Consider the following 18,988-nt stretch of genomic DNA (forward strand, 5'->3'; position numbering starts at 1 on the left):
ATTGTATCTGCTCTTTATTTTAACTTCTCTAGTTATATCTATTTCTGAGTCATCATTTGAAACGTTTGTTTTTTCTGTTTCTTATAGGGAAAAAATTGTATAGAATTAAATGAAGAATTAAATGATTAAGGAGAGCATTATTATTTCATTTATTTCAAATTCAGACTCTTAAATCAAGGAACCTAGCAGCTTAGAAAGTTTTTAATTACAAGATTAAAGACCAACTTATACGTCACCTCTGATCTGCAGATTTTGTATGATAACCGCAGGAGCCTGTTTCGAAAAAATACATGTGTTTTAATATGACTTTAGTCTGCTTTACTAAAAAGACTTAATTTTTTTTCCAGAATTACCAATAAACACACAATTAAATGCACTTAATGAAGAGTGCTTGTATTTAATGTTAGAAAGTACCTTTACTCATCTAGCCTGCCTCGCAATAAATGTATGTCAGGCTACTCTTCACGCTAATTAAGAAAGAGTTTAGCTTACTTTATTAAAAAAAAACAGAACAATGTTAAATTTACAGTGAAGCAAACTATTTTTTCTTAGATTACAAATGAAAGCACAGATGCAAACCATAGAACTACTAAAAATTTCAAAATGGGCTAAAAATTGTGGGAACAAGAGCCATTATAAGGAAAATCGTTGCTGACAATAAAACATTACATATTATTATTATTAACGCGTTCTCCCCTAAGGCACTACACAGAAGGAAGGGATGCCTTCGGGGAGGACTTTCTAAGGAAACTGGCCTGTATTAATACGTTACACATGGAGAAACCCACGAAAATGCCCATGCAGCCAGCCCCTTTCGCGGGATTCAAACCTCGGACCGAACTACCCGTATTCAGGGGATTTAATGCTCAGCCGCTGGTGGGCAAAACACTATATATGAATAAATATTTATATATGTATATGAACATTTATATGTGTATTAATATGGATGAATATTCAATGGTACTAATACAAGAAATTCCACTAAGACATATTTATTCAAATATATATTTATTCATTATTTACATGCATTGCTGTCTTATTATCGTACTTCTTATTTGGGCTCAAAGAGGACACTTTTCACATTGTAACTAGTCCGTATTAGTCTTATACTGTAGTTTCTTTACGCAAGATAAGCCCACCATAGGCCGAGCTGTAAAGTCGCTGAACACTGCAATCTGAACACTTCGGTCCGAGATTCGAAACCCGCGAAGGGGCTGGTTGCATGGGTGGTTTCGTGGATTTCCCCCTTGTGTAATGTGTATACCAGCCAGTTTCCCTTAGTCTTTCACGAATGCATTGTTCCCCTTAGGCAGATAGTCCTCGAGGCTTTGCCGTAGTTAAATAAACCAAACATCCTTTGCGTTCGATGCGAAAACTCGATCTGAATTCGAATGCGGGCAAACGGGCTGGCTGCATGAATAGTTATTGTGAATTTCCCTAGTATGTAATCAGAATACGAGCCACTTTCTCTCAGAAAGTCCTCCAAGAAAGCATCATTTTCCTTAGGCAGACGGCCCTTGTGCACTTCGCTATATTCAGATACCGTTTATTTAACTAATATATTGCAGTGGAAAACTTACATTCAAAGGTTTCTGATTTAAACATACTTCGCAGACTACGGGTTTCGTTTTGAAATTTGCTTTGTTCTGACATTTCTGTAATACTTCCCAAATTTCTCAGCAGTCTTTAAACGTCTTTAAACTTGTCTTGTATGCACTCTAAAAGAAATTGTTTGAAAAGAAATTTCTATGTTCTTTTGGCTGTATGCTAATCTCCTTATTCTATATTACTCTTAAATTTTTACCTTGAAATCTTGCCTAAAATCAAACGGTGAACCCTAAAATCAAATGGCGAACTATGCAAGGTTATTTATATAGATTAATTAGTCAATGGAATCAAAATGCAGTTGTAGTTACCCGCTTTTCATACAAAAAACGTTCAATTAATACTCCTCAGATGGCACTAAAATATTTGATAACATCTTTAGCAGTGTGCAGATGTGCAATTTTTCTTAAACAATGTTTGTTCGATAAATATATAAAAAAATACATTTATATAAAAGCATGTAAAATGTACTCTATATGTACGTATTATGCAGTAATAGCGGAATATACGTAGTTTCTCATTGTGATTGAAAAATACTCCTGCGAAAGGATATCGCCACTGAATATAATTTGGTAAAGCCTGAAATACTTTTGTATCACTAGCAGTGCAACTTAAAAATAATTAAATCTAAAATTTTTATTACAGCTTTTAATTAATACGCGCGCAGGGACGCCTCCAATCATTGGTGACATAGCCAGCCTCCTAGAGTACAGATTTTCGGAGGGTGCTAGCTACATAGACCACACAATGTACAGCTTAATGAAGATATACAATATCAATATGTTTAATTTCTACACTGTTCCAGCAGTGGCCAAGAGATTAAGACAGCTGAGTACTAAGAGTTCAACCCAGATTCTATCCTAGGCGAACGAGTTGGATGCATGGTAGGTTTGTCCATGCATGGTAGGATGTTCGTGGCTTTCCTTGAGGTTAGGCGACAGATACGATTAGACTCTTCGCAACGCTGACGTATTTAATTACACACGTCTGAGAAAAGGAAAAAACAAAGGGAGTGGTTATTTTTGAGCAAAACTAGGAATCAGAGACGTCACACGAAAGCAAACCTCGTAGTAAAGTAACCTTGTTTTCCGCCATTAATGCCATAAATATGAGGAAGGTTCCCTTAGATAGTTCTCGACGAAAGCATCCGTCCTTTTAGACAAATAGCCCTTATGTGTTTTGTCATATTCAAATAACTTAATCCAATTTGTACAGGGCACCAACTATACTGACTGCTTATGGAGCCCAAAATGCTGTAAAAATAGGCTTGTATGGAAGAATCAGAGTTTGTCTTGAGTTTGTAAAACATTTTTTGTGTGTATTCTAGCATCTATTAAACCAATTTTTTTCAATGAGTCTTCGCACTGCAACACAGGCGAAAGGTAATTTCTTTCCAGCTGGCAACAAGGGATTATTGTTTTGCAATTTGCATTTAGTACTTTCAAAGTGGATCTTTAATTTTGCTTTAGCTGCTTTGATTGAAATGAAACTGGGTTATTTAAAATATTCTACCGCAGATGAATCTTTTTAGCTTCATTAGAAATCCATTTTAAGCGGATTTTCTGTGAGAGCGAGAAACCAGTATGCGATTAGCAAACAGAAAACGAAAGGAAAACCTTTCAAAACTAAGAAAAAGCAGAAACTGTTTCACTCCGAGAGCTGTTCTATAGTTGTTTACATAATTTGTGATCCATAGAGTTTGAATGTCTATTACTTTGGAAAAACGCATTTTCAAAATGCACATTAAAGCAAATTTGCGTTTCACTTTCGCGCACTGCCTCAGCGATAAATAACCAAATGTGTCATCCGTGAGCTGAAAACGAATGATTAATGACGAAATAGTGCTACGTCATTTGACAAAGGACGGTTTTCTCCCGCTCATATAACAACTTTTTTTCCTTTTTAACCATTCTAAACGTCAAGTGATCACGAGTTGTGAAAACATGTGCTTCTGTTAAATGTTATCTTATCATCTGTTAGTTACAGGGTTCAGTATCTCTCCTACATAACCGCCGAAACTCGGGACAGCTGGTTAAGTTCTGTATCGATTTCTACTGAGAGTGTTTATTCCTCAAGAGTGAAAAAAACAAAAGCGCGCTATTTTGTTTTTAATTATTGCAGAGGAAAGCTTTTACGATTGGAAGAAATGGATAGCAGTTCTTTGGTAAGATATAATTTGATAAATAGACTTTCCCTGCTAATTCACCTCAATTTATAATTTATAAATTTTCTTTAAAATCATAAAGGAATATTTTAACCTGTAAATAATTTGTGGTATTCTTGCAGAATTATATTTATACTACTTTATAAAATTGTCCTTGCGAATTTAAAATTTTAGAAGATGAATTTTTTACAGATCACAATTAGATATATAAACGATTACGATTATGTATAACAATCACGATTATATATATTATATTGTAACATATATTATATATTATATCACGATTAACGATCACGATTGTTTATATATCTATATTAACATTTTTAACATAGTTTTTATCAGTAATCGTAATTTATTAGTCAACTTTCGCAGTTATTCCAGTTAATAAAATACTAATTAAACACAAGATAAATTTTCATTAAGTAGTAACTTATTTAAAAATGAAGCTTTTATTATTATATTAATATTACGCTAGTTATTAGTAAAGTCATTATATTACTGTTATAAATAAATAACAGTGTACCTTCAATGCAAGTTTTTTGTTCACAGATAAGTTTAATTTTAAAATGAAAGCGTGTAGAAAATATAAGATACAATATATAAAGTTGGAAAATACGTTGTTTGGAATGTTCTCCCGAAAACTGCTTTATGTAAATCTAGTGCATGTTCATTTGTTCCGCTTCCATAGCCCTTCTTTTAGGATTTATATAATAAGACTATACAATTAATTTTCTTTATTGAAATTAAACTGAATATTCAATTCTGTAAACATATAATACTTTTATTTTTGTATAGTAATTGATTCAACTTAGCTGTTTTAGGCCTTTTTGAAAATTTTTTTATATTCATTTGCATTTGTAAATAATTTTGTACTATAGAAGAGCGAATCACATCGGGAAAAGAAATGAATTTTATGAGACATTTAAACTGGATTATGTTTGAAAAGAAAGTTGAATTAATTTAAAGCGATTTGGAGTCTTAGGGAATTCATCAGAACGAAACATATTTTTCGTCACTCTTTAATCAACTTGGTTTAAGACTTCGAAACGCTTTTCCCTTGACAAGTTCTGTTTGAAGCGTTAAACAAAGGAGATTAAACATCTTTATCGTTTTGGTTTTAATATATTCATATTTTCCCGTTTTTTATAATTATTCCTCTTTGAAATGAAAATTTTTATTTTGAGTTTGTAATTTTCTTCAATTTGCATTTTAGCAGTTTATTTTGTTACGCGGAGAAAATAAGTTTAACCTTCAAATATTTAATACGGTATTTTTGGTTGCGATTTTCACGATTTTGATTTATCTTCAAATTTTGCAGCCACATGTGCAAATTGGAGTGCAAGTTTTCTTTTCTTTTTGTTTTTTCAACATCTTAAAAATATTTACATGAATATATATATATATATATATATATATAATCGCAGATAAATAAATGCATTTACATATGGACTTTTCTGCTACCGTGTTATACAAATTTACCCAATATATCATTCTGAGAATTGTTAACTTTAATAGCATTTCTGATTATTCTATCTCTATTTATTATTTTAACTCAAATAGTTCAGGAACCACTGAATAAACTTTGATCTTTCAGTAATATCAATATAACACTTTCTTTTCCTCAGCCATTTGTATGAGCACGGAGAACAAACTTTTCGCCATTTAAAATGTTAACTTATCAAAATTTATATTAATTTGATTTCCGAAGAAAATTGTCCATACTTGACTAAACAAAAAACATTTACAAGCTCTAAGAAAGATAATTTTTTGAGTTAAATATGTTAAGTAAAATAATAGTATAATAAGTACGCATATATTAGAAAATATGTATTACTTGTATATATTAATTGCATGTGTAATGTTTATGTTTCAAGAAAAACACCAATAGAGTAATGAAATTTGTGTTTGAGTCCGCAGTACGGTTTTTTTTCTTTTTTTTCCTTTAGAATTCTAGAGAAACTCATCTTTTCATTTTACCTTGGATCCGAATAAAAAAATAACTTCGCATAAAGTTAAGAATGTGTTTGTGCGTAATGGGAATCTTAAGTGTTAGCTAGCGCTTCTACGGATAGTCTGCAAATATGGAGTTAATAACTACTGACGTAAATTTAAGTCTAATTCTTATAACAGCTATTATTGCATATTTATGCATAAATCATTCTCCTTTCAGAAGACTGTCGTTTCTGTGCATAGTCCTTTGATACAGTGCTGTTCTAAAGGAAGTTATTACACGTCTTATGCCATCAGTTTAAAGGTAATTAAATTTTTACTTTAAAAGTATTTCTTATACTGTAGCATTTCTGTCCATTTATTTTTTTTATATGTAGACATCGTAGTTATTCCTCATTCTTACCTCTTTCAGAGCAATGACCCTTGTTTTAATTACTCTTGCTCACAAATTCGTCGACGGTATTCTGATTTCATACATCTTAGACGTATGCTTGTTTCTCATCATCCTACAGTGTAAGTATCATTATTATTTATCGTAATTTTGAGTTTATTTGAAAGTAAGTTTTCGAGTCTTATATGCAGATATTTATATATTAGCTGTACAAGAGATAGAAAGTTTTACTAGGTCTGTGTATTTGCTTGTATTTCTCCGTAGAACGAAGCCTTATTCACAAAGGAAATGAACATCTAGTGCAAACAATTTTGCTAAACTTATTTATAGTAATCAGTTTGTTTTAGCTGGTTACAGTCTTATCATATTATTTAAATTATGATAGTTGAATTTAGCACAGGAAAATTTGACACTAGAGTTTTTTTTTTTTTTTCCAACAAGGGGACAATTTTTTATTGTCTCGTAGTACAGGGCTACAAGATACTGTCTTGTGTGCGAACATGCTTTGTTAAATGCTGTGCAGAAAATAATTTCATATAATTAGCAAAGAGCAAAGACAGGACAAAATGAACGCAGCCAAGAAATTAACAACAGAGAGTTAATATATTTCATTGTTTGGTTTTGCCCTCTGTGGGGTATGCTTAGAAAAAGTTATAAAAGTATATTTTTAATAGAGCAAAAATACATATACAGGATTCTAAAAGATGCGCGAATGTATCTTGCATATCTAGTTTTAATGGTGTGTGTTTATATATAGATATATAACATAAAAACAACGATACATTTGCGCACATTACGTTTTTTATATAGTACATAACAAAAGTAACATCCGAACAAACAAAATCACAGCAATAAAAACCATTTTGTAACTTGTATAACGAAATACTGTATAAATCGAGTTTTAAATTCTGTTGTGAGCGAAACGAAAGGGAAAGTGTACTTTACGGAAAGTTAATTTTCGCCGGAAATTTGAAACATGATTATCTGACGAAAGTGGAAGTAGGCACAGTTAAGCATTTCCTCTGTATCGGTATTCCCCGTAGCTGGGAAACTCCGTTAAACGTGACACACTATCATTTTACCATACTTTCCATTTTCTCATTCTTTGAAGATAAGATTGTCCTTAAAGATGCACATTTTTATACTCGATTCGAAAATTTTCCTTTCCTTGCCGCTTAAGTTTACTATTTCGTTTTATGTAACTGCCTTAACTTCTCACTACAAAGCTAAATTGCTCTGTTAATTAATATTATTTATTATTATTTAATAATGAAATATGTAATGTGAATATCTTTTTCTCTTTATTTTAATTTGAAACAGAGGATGATACTAAATCAGTCAGCTTTGTAAAATAGCAAGTAGAAAGTGCGTTGATAATACCAGTATGCTCTACTAGACGGTTAGAATCTCCTTTGGTGATATATACCAGGGTTGGCCAAACTTCATGTCAGTAAGAGCCGCACATTTGAATTCAGGAATGTTCGAGAGCCGTGTCTACATTTTCTAAAAGCCACAAGTTCATATTTACATCATTATAGAAGTAGTGGAGGAGGTTTTAAATAGAAAGAAATTTCTGATAACTTTGTAAAAAGAGTCTAAATTAATTTCTTCTTTTTGGACACTGAATAGTTTTAGTTTACCATATTTCATACATATATTTTATATGCACGAGCCGCACAAATTGACTGCGAGAGCCGTATCAGGCTCGCGAGCCGCATTTTGGCCACCCCTGATATATACATTTCTACGCAGTGATTCGTATTTCAGTTATTGTTTTAAGATTTTTATTTATATAAGTGATGCTGTATGATAAATTTTGTAATCTTTTATTTGCGTAATCTTCGTTTATAATGTCTGTTTACATCTTATTTGGTTAGATTTGGCTAGACTTCCATTGTTTAGAGCGAATAACATCAGGATAAGTCTTTAAACAACTTTTATTTATTTTTAAAATAAAATTTTAATTTGCTTTAAGAGTTAATATGGTGTTTTTTATCATGTGTATAAGCCACAAAGAGTTTTAATGCATATTTAGTACACATTCATATAAAAAAGGTTTCCTTTATATTCTAACGCAGTTGTTTAGTTTTCTTTTTCATTTTGCATCATCTTTAATTAATAGTGTCATTTGCCATTATTTTTTTTTTTTGCTTGATCATACATAAAACAGGTGCCCTGTGTCTGGTTCTGACTATAATATAAAAATCCTGAAATGTTTTTCATCTTTTATCCTTTCCATAAATCGAGGTCATCTCGAAAACAAATAATGCAATTAGGAAACCTTTTGTGAAGAAAATATGGCTAATCAGTTAATAACAAATTTTAATTTCACTTGAAAATTTTCCGATTATTTTATACTTTCGTCAACACTGTACAGAAAAAAAAATTAAATGTGTTATGCTCCGGATTTATTTTACATCATTATTTCCTTTTCTTCAGTAACTGAGAGTCTGACTACAAAAGTAATTAACGAGTGACTTTTATACGCATTTCTCCAAAATAAATATTCTTTTCCTTCAGTTTTTCCGGCATCATTATTTCCTTTTTCTTCAGTAACTGAGAGTCTGACTACGAAAGTAATTAACGAGTGACGTTTATACGCATTTCTCCAAAATATATATGCATGCATAACTATAGTTTGCTGTTGTTGTTGTCGTGTCCATATTACATGGAACAATGGTTGCCAGAGGCTACTCCGAAGAAAGGTTGAACTTCTATTTTCCACCCCCAATTTTGAGGTAGAGCACTCCGGAGGAGGATCCGGGGTCTCCCACCCCTCTCCACTACCACCAATCCACACGAGAGGTCTTTCGGCTCGCCGTATATTTAGAGTGTCGCCATGCCGCACCGACACTATACATTTACAAATATCCATGTCTTCTCCGGGATTCGAGCCCGGGCTCTTCGGTACTGTAATAGGCTCCCCTAATTACTATACCGTCTGGGCGACATAAATATAGTTTACTTATACATAAATGAACTATATTTATTTATATGTAAAATGCTTAACTTTTTTAACTTTCACTTAAAATATTTATAATAGTAACTTAGAAAACGTTAAAATTCGGAATTTCAGAATATAGTTAAACTGTATACCTGCAGTAACAGACTGGAAAAACCTCCAGTAGAATAATCGAAATATTTTTGTTTTTAAATTTTGTGTGCTGATTTTGCTAAAAAATAACCCGCTGTGCTCCATACTTTCAGTTCATGACAATATCTGATTCCTCTGATTTTGAATAATCTTAAAGATCTCGAAAGGTTTCGATAAAAGAATTTTGAAAAACAAGTGCTTTCAAGTTTTTCTTATTTAGTCTAAAAATATGTTACGTAACCCCACAAAAAGAAATGCATTGGGCGTAACTTCTTTACCTTTTTCGATGATTTTTAGATATCAGTAATAAATTTCAAATAAAGTGAGTACCTTCTTTTTTATAGAAAGCCTCCAATTCTACCGCCGAAAAACTACTTCCAGCGGTTCAGTATCGATTTTATAGAGAAAAGAAAGAAAGGTCTTCAAACTTTTCTGGATGGGTAAGTTATATTCCAAAGTTTCATTTTGAGTAGAAATTAAAGTATTTTTCTACTATATTTTCAATATGATGAATTTATTAATTAATGGATCATTCATGTATATTAAATATTAGTTTCCTTAAACATAGGGATAAAAATATTTCGGGTATATCATGCAGTCAAAATACAATATTAGTATGATTTTTTAAGTTAAAAAAGAGAGCAATTGCTTATAATACAATCGCGGAAAAAAAATTAAAGGGACAACTATAAAAAGGTGATGTGTTGTAACTGATAAATAGTAATAAATACTACGAATACGAAAGATCTGACAGGCAATCGAATAACTCATATTTAATTTTAAAGTTTATAGTATTTTGCTAATTTGCTGCTTTTTTTTTCTTTTTATATCTTTTTATTGTCATCCAGTTTGCTTGATCTGACAGCATTCCGTGGCAGTTTGTCAACAAAAATTTATTTGCATATTTTTCAACTTTTGTAGAATATATTTATGTTAATTAACCCATTCGCTTATGATTTGAAACTATACTATCAATTCTTCTTAAGTTTGCAATCGGTAGGATGAGTTAAAAGTATTTAAAGCCAAGTTCTTGAAAGTTTTAGAGGTAAAGATTTTGCCAACTATGCTCACAGTTGAATTTTTCATTCACCTACCTCTGCTACGTTAGTTTTCCGGCATTAGCCATTTTGCTATTCGAAGTTAAATCATGTACACAGAATTTGAGACAACGCTTTGTTAGATACTTTGAATTGTAGTCTGTTGCAACGATGTATTTAAATTGTAAACCCAACTTTCTGTTAACTAATATTGCCGCCCTGATCCGTCTACTGGTTTGTATTTCTAGTCGCTGTATCATTCAACTCAGGATCGAATTCCGGAGAAGGCATAGATATTTGTAAGTGTATAGTGTTTGGCGTCAAAACAGCAGTCAAAACACACAGCGAGCCAAACGTTCTCTCGAGTGGGTGGTGGGACACTCTCGGCCCGCCTCTCTCAGGGTGTCAAAATTTAATAATTAATGAGGCGAACCTACACCTGAACTACCAATATTGCATAACTGGTATCTCGCCCCATTTATACCTAAACCTATTAACTGACGTCTCGCAAGAGGCGGAGAGTTAAATTGTAAGCACAAGGTCATACATTTTGTTTCATTTAAAGCTTTTGCTAAAAAGGATGTTTAACCTTTCTTAAGACTCTGATTTAATTTCACAAGCTGAGTGATAACTCTCTTGTCGGTCTAATTAGGATCTGAGGACTATGGTGTCTTTACAAGTTTGCATTCTCATGTATGAATAAGTGAATGTACAACTGAGCAAGAATTTAAGAAAATAAATAAAATGCGAACTGGGATTCTTGCTAACATTCCACAAATCCTTCAAAACTTACAAAATATAGCTTGGATAAAGGAAGATACGTAATACTTCTGAGGGAAAGGGAAATGGGATATTCAAACTAGCAGCATGGTGAATTTTCTCATTATAAAATGCTTTAAAAAAACTTTATCGTAAAAACTATCGTATTCCCTCGCGCGTGTTGTCGAGGTACAAGTGGTAGCACGCTTAACTAGTACTCGAGAAATCCGTGTTTCGATTCATGGCGAGTTCGGTGACGTGTTTTGACATTTTTATATCTTGAATCCTCCACTGCAGTCGTTTATTATACTGTTTCGAATATGTACCTTGGTGGTCTCGCTACCAGGGGATAAGAACTCGAGCCTAGAGGTTCCAGGGGCGCCCTGGGTGGAAGATCATGTGCCTGAAAACGTTTATAATGAGTGACTCACGGTAGACACTCAGCGTAAATCCTCAGTGCGGGGTAGCCCGCGTAGTACTGGTTGGAGTATTTAGACTGGTGGAAGCTTATAACAGCCGCGCCCCCATGGTGATCTCTGGTCGTCGGGAGCATGGAGGTGGTCGGGAGCGGTGGCCAAGTCGAATGGCTCAGCCATGGGGGTTGTTGAGATAAAAACAAAGTCTATTGCCTGTAACTGTGGGATCAGCAGCAGCGAAGTGAATGCGATTAGACTCTCCATGGTAGCAAATTTCCTGACGGACCTATGTCCTGCCTAATAAGGAGGTCCGAAGTTGGGGGTTAGGCCTGGTTGTGCGTCTACCTGAGTTCGCTGTACCAGCAAAAACCAAAAACATCTCTTGAATGAATGAATATTTCTGGATTATCCTAATTCGTTGCACAAAAAACAAGCATCATTAACTATAATTTTTTTTAAAATATGTATTTATGAATGCATAGCTAGTCTGTTATGCTGTTTGCCATGTAATTTTGGTGAACACTTTCCCTTTTCCGTACTTTTCAAGGTTTAAATTAGATAAAATGCTTTAATTTAGTTAAAGGCTTACCTTTCGATTCAAGTAATAAGTAAAAGCTTTAAAAGAATTATGCTTATACAAGGTATTCATGAAATGGTTTCCAGTATGTCGCAAATATGCCTTTTAAACGCGAAATAACAACAATAAAAGGTATATTTAAAACATTCTTAAGCATTTTATTATAAATTTTGCGATTTGTGGTAAATTACGTTTACCTAATTATTCTGTTTTGGGCTCTTTTCCAGGGTGCTTAAAGTTCCAGTTTATCTGTCTGACAAAGGCTTGCACTTATTTTTACAAAGTTCCTATTCTATGTCGGAAATTGATGAACAGTGTCTTGGTGACATACCCGTTCCTCAACTAGTAGACACTGATTTTTTTACCTCATCACATCAGTCAGATTCAAGGTAAGTGTCCTTTTCCTTCCCAATATTATGAATACCTTACTATGCTCTGTAAATCTAATGTATTTTAAAATGAGCTTTCATTTGTAAGAACTTTGTATGTCGCTATTCTAAAACTATGACTTCTTTACTTTTAGCTCAACTAAGTCTTCGGAGAATACAGAGGTACAAAACACTCTTAGAGTTCTTGAAAATTTTAAAATTGGTAGTACGGAATCCACAAAGGAAATTCAAGATATTGATGCTAATATTCTAAAACATGGCAGTATTTCATCAAAAAGTGAACCACAGCTGATTTCTACTTTGTCTAGCAGTATGCCATGTCCTGTTCCGAAGTGGAGAGGAAGCCTGGACTCAAGTTCTCCATCGATATCACCATCCAGCTTTGATACCAGTTACAATTCATCTTTGGAATCAAGTTCTCCCCGCCGAGTATCTTTTAATGAGAATGTGACTGTAGCTGTTGTTTGCAACCAGTTCTGGAATATCGGTGTTAAACCAATAAGAACAGATGCCTGAATGGCCTTTGCTGGTCATATCATATAAACCATATATTGGTTCTTATCATTGAAAATAGAGTGAGCTTCCATCGATCATGTTAATGTATCATACAGAGATTGTAAAGCATATCTAAATCATGCAACGTAATGCTTATAGCATAGTTTTATAATGATGAAGCAAATATCAGTTTATCTCAAAAATTGCAACCTTTATCAAAAATACTTATTTCTGAGAGATACTGATTTGTGTTAAAACTACCCTAAGCATTGTAAAAATGATTTTGTGCCCAGAAAAAAGTTTTCAAACATAAATCATGTACGTTTATTTAAATTTAAAATCAAAATAACGATGCTACAGTCTTTGAAACTGAAGATATTGTAGGATAATTTACAGTTTTTGTCTTTTACATTAATATTATATACATAATATATATATGTAACATATTATGTGCACCGAAAAAGGGCATTTGCTTCAAACATTGTCTAATATTTAAATTTTAGATTGTCCTCCATCCAACATTTTGTTTTACAATTTTTGCCAGTCTCAAACTGTATATTCTGTTCATCATGCAACGTCTTGCAGCATGTAACTTGAACCCAGTTCTTATTCATGCTTATAATTTATTTAAAATCATATTCATTAAATTTTCTAAAGTTATCATTTGATGGGAACTGCCAGCTTGAAAATGGTTTACATTTACCCATTACATTTTAGATTATATTTAAAATAATATATAAGTTTATAGCAATTAGGCAATGTATTAGTATTCCATTTAAAGCTTTGTGTGTGCGTGTGTATTACTACTGTGAGCATTCACGTACTTAGCAGAGCACCTTTATATCTGAAGAAGTGATAGTCGTTTAGTGTTAACATTTGAGCAAATTATCTTCTCTTGCTGCAGTTCTTAATTATTTTAACAAAGTGTGTGAAATGTCCTTTTGTATTTATATTTATTTCTTTTTTCAAAAAAGGAACTGAACATCATTTTCGCAAACCTAAACGTATCTATAAATCTCAAGAGTATCTTTTAAAATGCATTTTTGTAACTGTTTACATGTTTTCTCTGCTTCTATTATTTTTCCCAATAAAAGCAATTTGAAATGTTTTATAGTTTTACTCAGTCTCATTAAAATATTAACTAATTTAGGGTACAAAAAATATCTGCTCCTTTCTCTATAAACATTTATTATTAAACTCATATCTGACCTTACGATTACCTTACAAGTATAGTTAGTTTTTCAAACCAACATGTACTTACTATCGGTATTTACCTACACTGGATAATTTTTATTTTTATTTTACTTTCATTTATTTATTTATTAGCAATATAAATATTGATGAAAATCAGTGGTTTTCCAATTTTATTATCATTTATCTTAGAATAAGTATATCTTAAGATACTTTAGTCTCAAGTCTTCCACAGCAAAACTCCAAATTTCGAATCTTATTTTTTACTTCTTTGACGCTAAGCAATTCAAGAATAACAACTCAAAAAAAAAAAAAAAAAAAAAAAAAAAAAAAAAAAAAAAAAAGAATAAAAATATTTTACCTTCTCAGTTTACATTCCATCGCTTAATCATCTTCTCCAACTACTAATTGCAGCTATTCCGTGCATTACTGTCAATGAAACCAATTCTACACTTCTGAGGTAACCTCTTCACAGGCGCGCCTTCCACGTCTGATTCGTGGACTTTTGAAAGCCTGTCATTGCGAAAGTGAACCATTCTGTCTTTTAACGGGATTTCATACAACGTAATCTGTAGTAAACGCCACAGTTTACATTAATGGAAGATAGTAAAAATCACTGATGCCAGCGGCATAACATTTCTGAGTTAGTATAAATTTTGCAGTTCTTTACTATATATAAAAATCAGCCTCAGTACCTTAGCTTCAACAAGTTTAATGCTACACAACAGTATGTATAACACTGTGAAACTAAAGCACTTTTGGGGATGAATTAGTTCTTCTCATAATTCAGCTGACGAATTCAGCTGATTTATGATACGAAATCTTCCTTAACCCCTTCTTTGGATTTAACAGAAACCGTGCAATAAAAATGTACATTAACTCATATACTACCGTGTAGGCACATATGACCACACAGTGAACCTTTAGGGTCCTGCCAGCCACATGCGGATGGAACACAATTGGATTTTAATCTCAAATACCTTCATGGCCATTGCTTTTCTCATGCACTTTTGCAGCGTTTCCTTAACTTATTTCGTGATTATAAATGTGGTCGCAAAGCGGAATATTGGGGTCGCGAAAAAAAATTAAGGTACATGAATTTAAAGAAACATTGGTCATAATTCCTTCACTATCTTTATGTTACATTCTCCTCCAAGCGCAATTATGAAATCGTAATACACGTAAGTAGGACTGTAAATTATATTTATGTATTGAAAAATACCACTAAGGGCATCATAATAGTGGCATTGCATTGCTATTTCTGCATAAGTTATCTCAGAATCACATAGGCCTCAAACGCACTGTATGTAACATACTGCGCCATTCAAACGTGCCAAGAAAATTCTTTCTAGTACAATTAGTCGTTTCTGTTTCATCTTAACAAATAGGCATATTGTAAGAACACTACAAAAATACAATATTGTATTTTACTGTCTTACTCGAGTAAGGCTGGTATTTATTTGAGTAATTATTTATTTGAGTAGAGATATTATTTTATTTAAAGATAAAATATTTTTACCTATCTTGAGTAACAAAAGCAATGAGGCAGATGGCAGTGCTACAGAGTCTTTCAAACAACATCCCGTAATCAGAAGCACATATAAAACATACGAGAAAATATGATGAGACATTTCTCTTATTTGATTTTACTTTCATCAACTGTGATGTCAATGAACAATCTGTTTTATTAATTTGCAGTTATGTTTGGCTATGGAGACTATGAAACCATCAAAATTAAAAAGCCATCCTGAATCCAATCATACTTCGTACGTCAGTAGACCAGAAGAATATATATATATATATATATATATATATGTAAAATAAAATTTGAGAAATTTATGACTATTAGCAAAAAATATTTACTTGTATCATGTGAAGTTTCATATCCGATTAGTAAAAATGAAAACCATATGCCATTGGATAAGATTTTGATTATCTTCTGCTTTTTAAATAGTAGAAATACTTCATGGTAGCAAATATGGAGATGAAATCTGTAAAATTCCTTTGTCAAACAACACTGTCGAACTGAATATTTACAATTAACAACCACCATTTCGAGCAACTTATTACTAGACTTAAAATTCACAGTTAAAAGACCAAAATTTATAGTTAATGAGGGACGAAACAACTGATATTTCAAAAATAGCTCATTTTTTAGTATATGTCAGACACGTTTATAAAGGAAACATTTCTGAAGAAATATTGTTTTGGCATACCTTTTAGAAGAACGCACAAGAGGAGAAGACATATACAATAAGGTTGATTGATTTTTTAAAACAAATTCTGGAATGGAGAAATTGCATTGGAGAGTGCAAAAGCTATAACGGACCAAAATATTGGTTTTAGATTATATTGTTACGTTATTTTCTTCTTTAACGTTAGTACGGGGTTCGTGGATTTGGAGTGAATAACGACGACACTTGATGAATTATCGAAACACACTTTATTAGCCAGTATTGTCAGGACAGCTCCAAAACACGTTTTACAGTCGTCGATGAACTACTACAAACACGCTGACACGATCAGCGACACAGCCTTCAGGCTATCAGGCTATCACGGGAGAAAGCTTCCCTGCAAAGCACCAGAGTACAGCTTTCGACTCTGCTCGGTCGTTCTCGGAACTCCACGTACTCTCGAGACTCTCCACGCTACAACTCGCGATGCACTCGACGACACACAGAGCACGGCTCCCGACTCTTCAGTTCAGTCGTTCCCGGAGCTCAACACGCTCTCTCGACGATGCAGTAAGAGACTCCTTCGGTGCACTCGACGACCCACTCGGCACTCGCTGGCCGGCTTTCAACTGGATCCACTCCGCAGGGACTGACTCGCTAGACGAGACACACACTCGATGAGAGACACACACTCTCGATACTACTGACTGACTGCGGACCAGCAGGGTTTATATAGCTTTCCGCGTGTGTTCGAGAACATTCTGGGCTAAACCGGTAAGAATTCGTTCCAGAAGGTTCTCCATCCGTCCATGGTATATCGCCAATTTTGTCGCCAAATTGACGATTTCTCGCCAAATGGGGCAACCCTGCCTTTCCTTTGCCATTTTATGGCAACCCTAAAACTGCTTTGCGGGGAAGCCATCTTACCGTGCCTTGACATTTCGTAACAATAATATGTTGAAGCTTCTGGTAATGATCAAATATCTTCGACACTGTGTTTGCTCAATGAGAGTCCATTGCAACAATAAAAAAATTAACAATGAAATTTAACGATGAGCTTCAGGATGCTCTAAAAATTATACACTTTATTAAGATCCATACCCTTAATAGCCGTTTATTTTAAAATCTATGTAAAGATATCGATTCCACATACAAAAATTTATTGTTATACTCAGAGGTAAGATGGAGGACAAGAGATGTAATTTTAAGAAGATTATTGTTATTAAAAGACGAAATAATTATACTTTTAACTGAACACAAATCAGTTCTTACTGCGCTTTTTAAAAAATCAATTACAGCTATCACAGCTGTTCAGTTTGTGAGATATTTTTGAGAAACTAAGTGATCTAATCTATTCTCTTGAAAGAAAAAATAATATATTTACTTCAACTGATAAAATTGAAGGTTTTTGTTAAAAAGAGTAGCATAGGGAAGAAATGGACGGAAAATGATTGATCTGAAATGTTTTCTACCATCGATAATTTTTATAACTGAAAAAAAAAATTGTAAAACTTAAATTCCAAAATTTTTACACATCACTTAAGAAACCCAGAAACACAGTTTTCAAATACTTTCTATGGAATTTCAAAACTTTATCTTGGATTCAGATAACATTCTTGATCGACATTAATGAAAATGATCACCAGCCATAGAAATGCAAGATGGTTTCATTTATTAGATTACGGCAAAGCACTCGAGGGCTATCTGCCTTCAGAGAGGGATGCCTTCGTGAAGGACTTTCTAAGGGAAACTGGCTCGTATACACGTTACACATGGGGAAAACCACGAAAACACCCATGCAGCCATGCCCGTTCGCGGGATTCGAACCTCGGACCGAACTACCAGTGTTCAGCGACGTTACCGCTCGGCCGCTGGTGGGCAGAAATGCAAGATGAATTTGTTGAGCTGTCGAATGACTTAAATCTTACGTTCCCACAACAATTCTACTCTGAATTCAGGATCGGTGCTCAAATAGTATTTCTCACAAATTCTTAAATGCCATTAACTGTTCTTCTGCAATTCAGCACCACATACCGCTTCGACTTTCAAATCAAGTTCTATTTGAGTGTCTAAATCCCTCAGAGTTCTTGCCTTTTTGTTTAGTTGGTCTAAAATTTCTTCCATTGCATTTATACTAAAATGTCATCTTGACGTAATTGTGTCTCAATTTTCTTTAGTATCTTGGACACTGCGGTCCTTAATACTTTCCGTTTCGATTTCAACTTCCGATAGGATCTTCCATGATTATCTTACTTTAAAAATAGAAAACTTAATCCTACCTTGGCAGCAGGGCTTGACTTAGCCTAATTGGGACCCGTTGGCATGGACTTCTTTGGGGTTCTTTTTTCCTCTACTTCACTACTGCTTCATTCAGTAATGAAGCACCGAATTTCATGGAGGCATTTAAATTTTTATAATAATAAACTATGTATTCAATTTGTGTTCCCCTCTGATATAGGGGCCCGGGGCAACTGCCCGTTATGCCCTTGCCTTAGTCAGGCTCTGCTTGGCAACCTTCGCACACTTGCTACGTGCTAATCCAAAATTACAAATATTAGCCGGATTTCTGGCCCGACACACCAAAATGTGCAGGATAATGTACGCTAATCTAACAGACGAATGGCGCTGCGCATCTAACTAAGTTCTACAACAATTCTGCTTGAGATAAGCAGCATCTAAAATTCTACAAATAATGGTCCGGTGATAATTCTATATTCCAAATGCCAATCTAGTTTAAAAAACAAAT

The 18,988-nt window shown here is 33.5% G+C and overlaps 1 protein-coding gene across 1 annotated transcript; it reads left to right on the plus strand.

The window, feature by feature from the left end:
• The first annotated feature begins 3,473 nt into the window (after positions 1-3,473).
• Positions 3,474-13,986, plus strand: LOC118194845 (uncharacterized). Its single transcript, XM_035366055.2, has 6 exons — positions 3,474-3,769; positions 5,940-6,023; positions 6,132-6,232; positions 9,549-9,644; positions 12,221-12,382; positions 12,517-13,986. Exons 1-6 carry the CDS (start codon positions 3,752-3,754, stop codon positions 12,896-12,898), a joined length of 843 nt encoding a protein of 280 aa, XP_035221946.1. The 5' UTR covers positions 3,474-3,751; the 3' UTR covers positions 12,899-13,986.
• The last annotated feature ends 5,002 nt before the right edge of the window (positions 13,987-18,988 follow it).

Source organism: Stegodyphus dumicola, chromosome X1 (assembly GCF_044657685.1).
Source record: "Stegodyphus dumicola isolate Sdum_Otavi_A_Nest chromosome X1, ASM4465768v1".
Taxonomy (NCBI): domain Eukaryota; kingdom Metazoa; phylum Arthropoda; class Arachnida; order Araneae; family Eresidae; genus Stegodyphus; species Stegodyphus dumicola.

Coding starts and splice junctions, on each gene's coding strand:
- LOC118194845 (XM_035366055.2), top strand. Junction 6,024..6,131: donor CTTATGCCATCAGTTTAAAG/GTAATTAAATTT, acceptor TACCTCTTTCAG/AGCAATGACCCTTGTTTTAA. Junction 12,383..12,516: donor TCACATCAGTCAGATTCAAG/GTAAGTGTCCTT, acceptor CTTTACTTTTAG/CTCAACTAAGTCTTCGGAGA.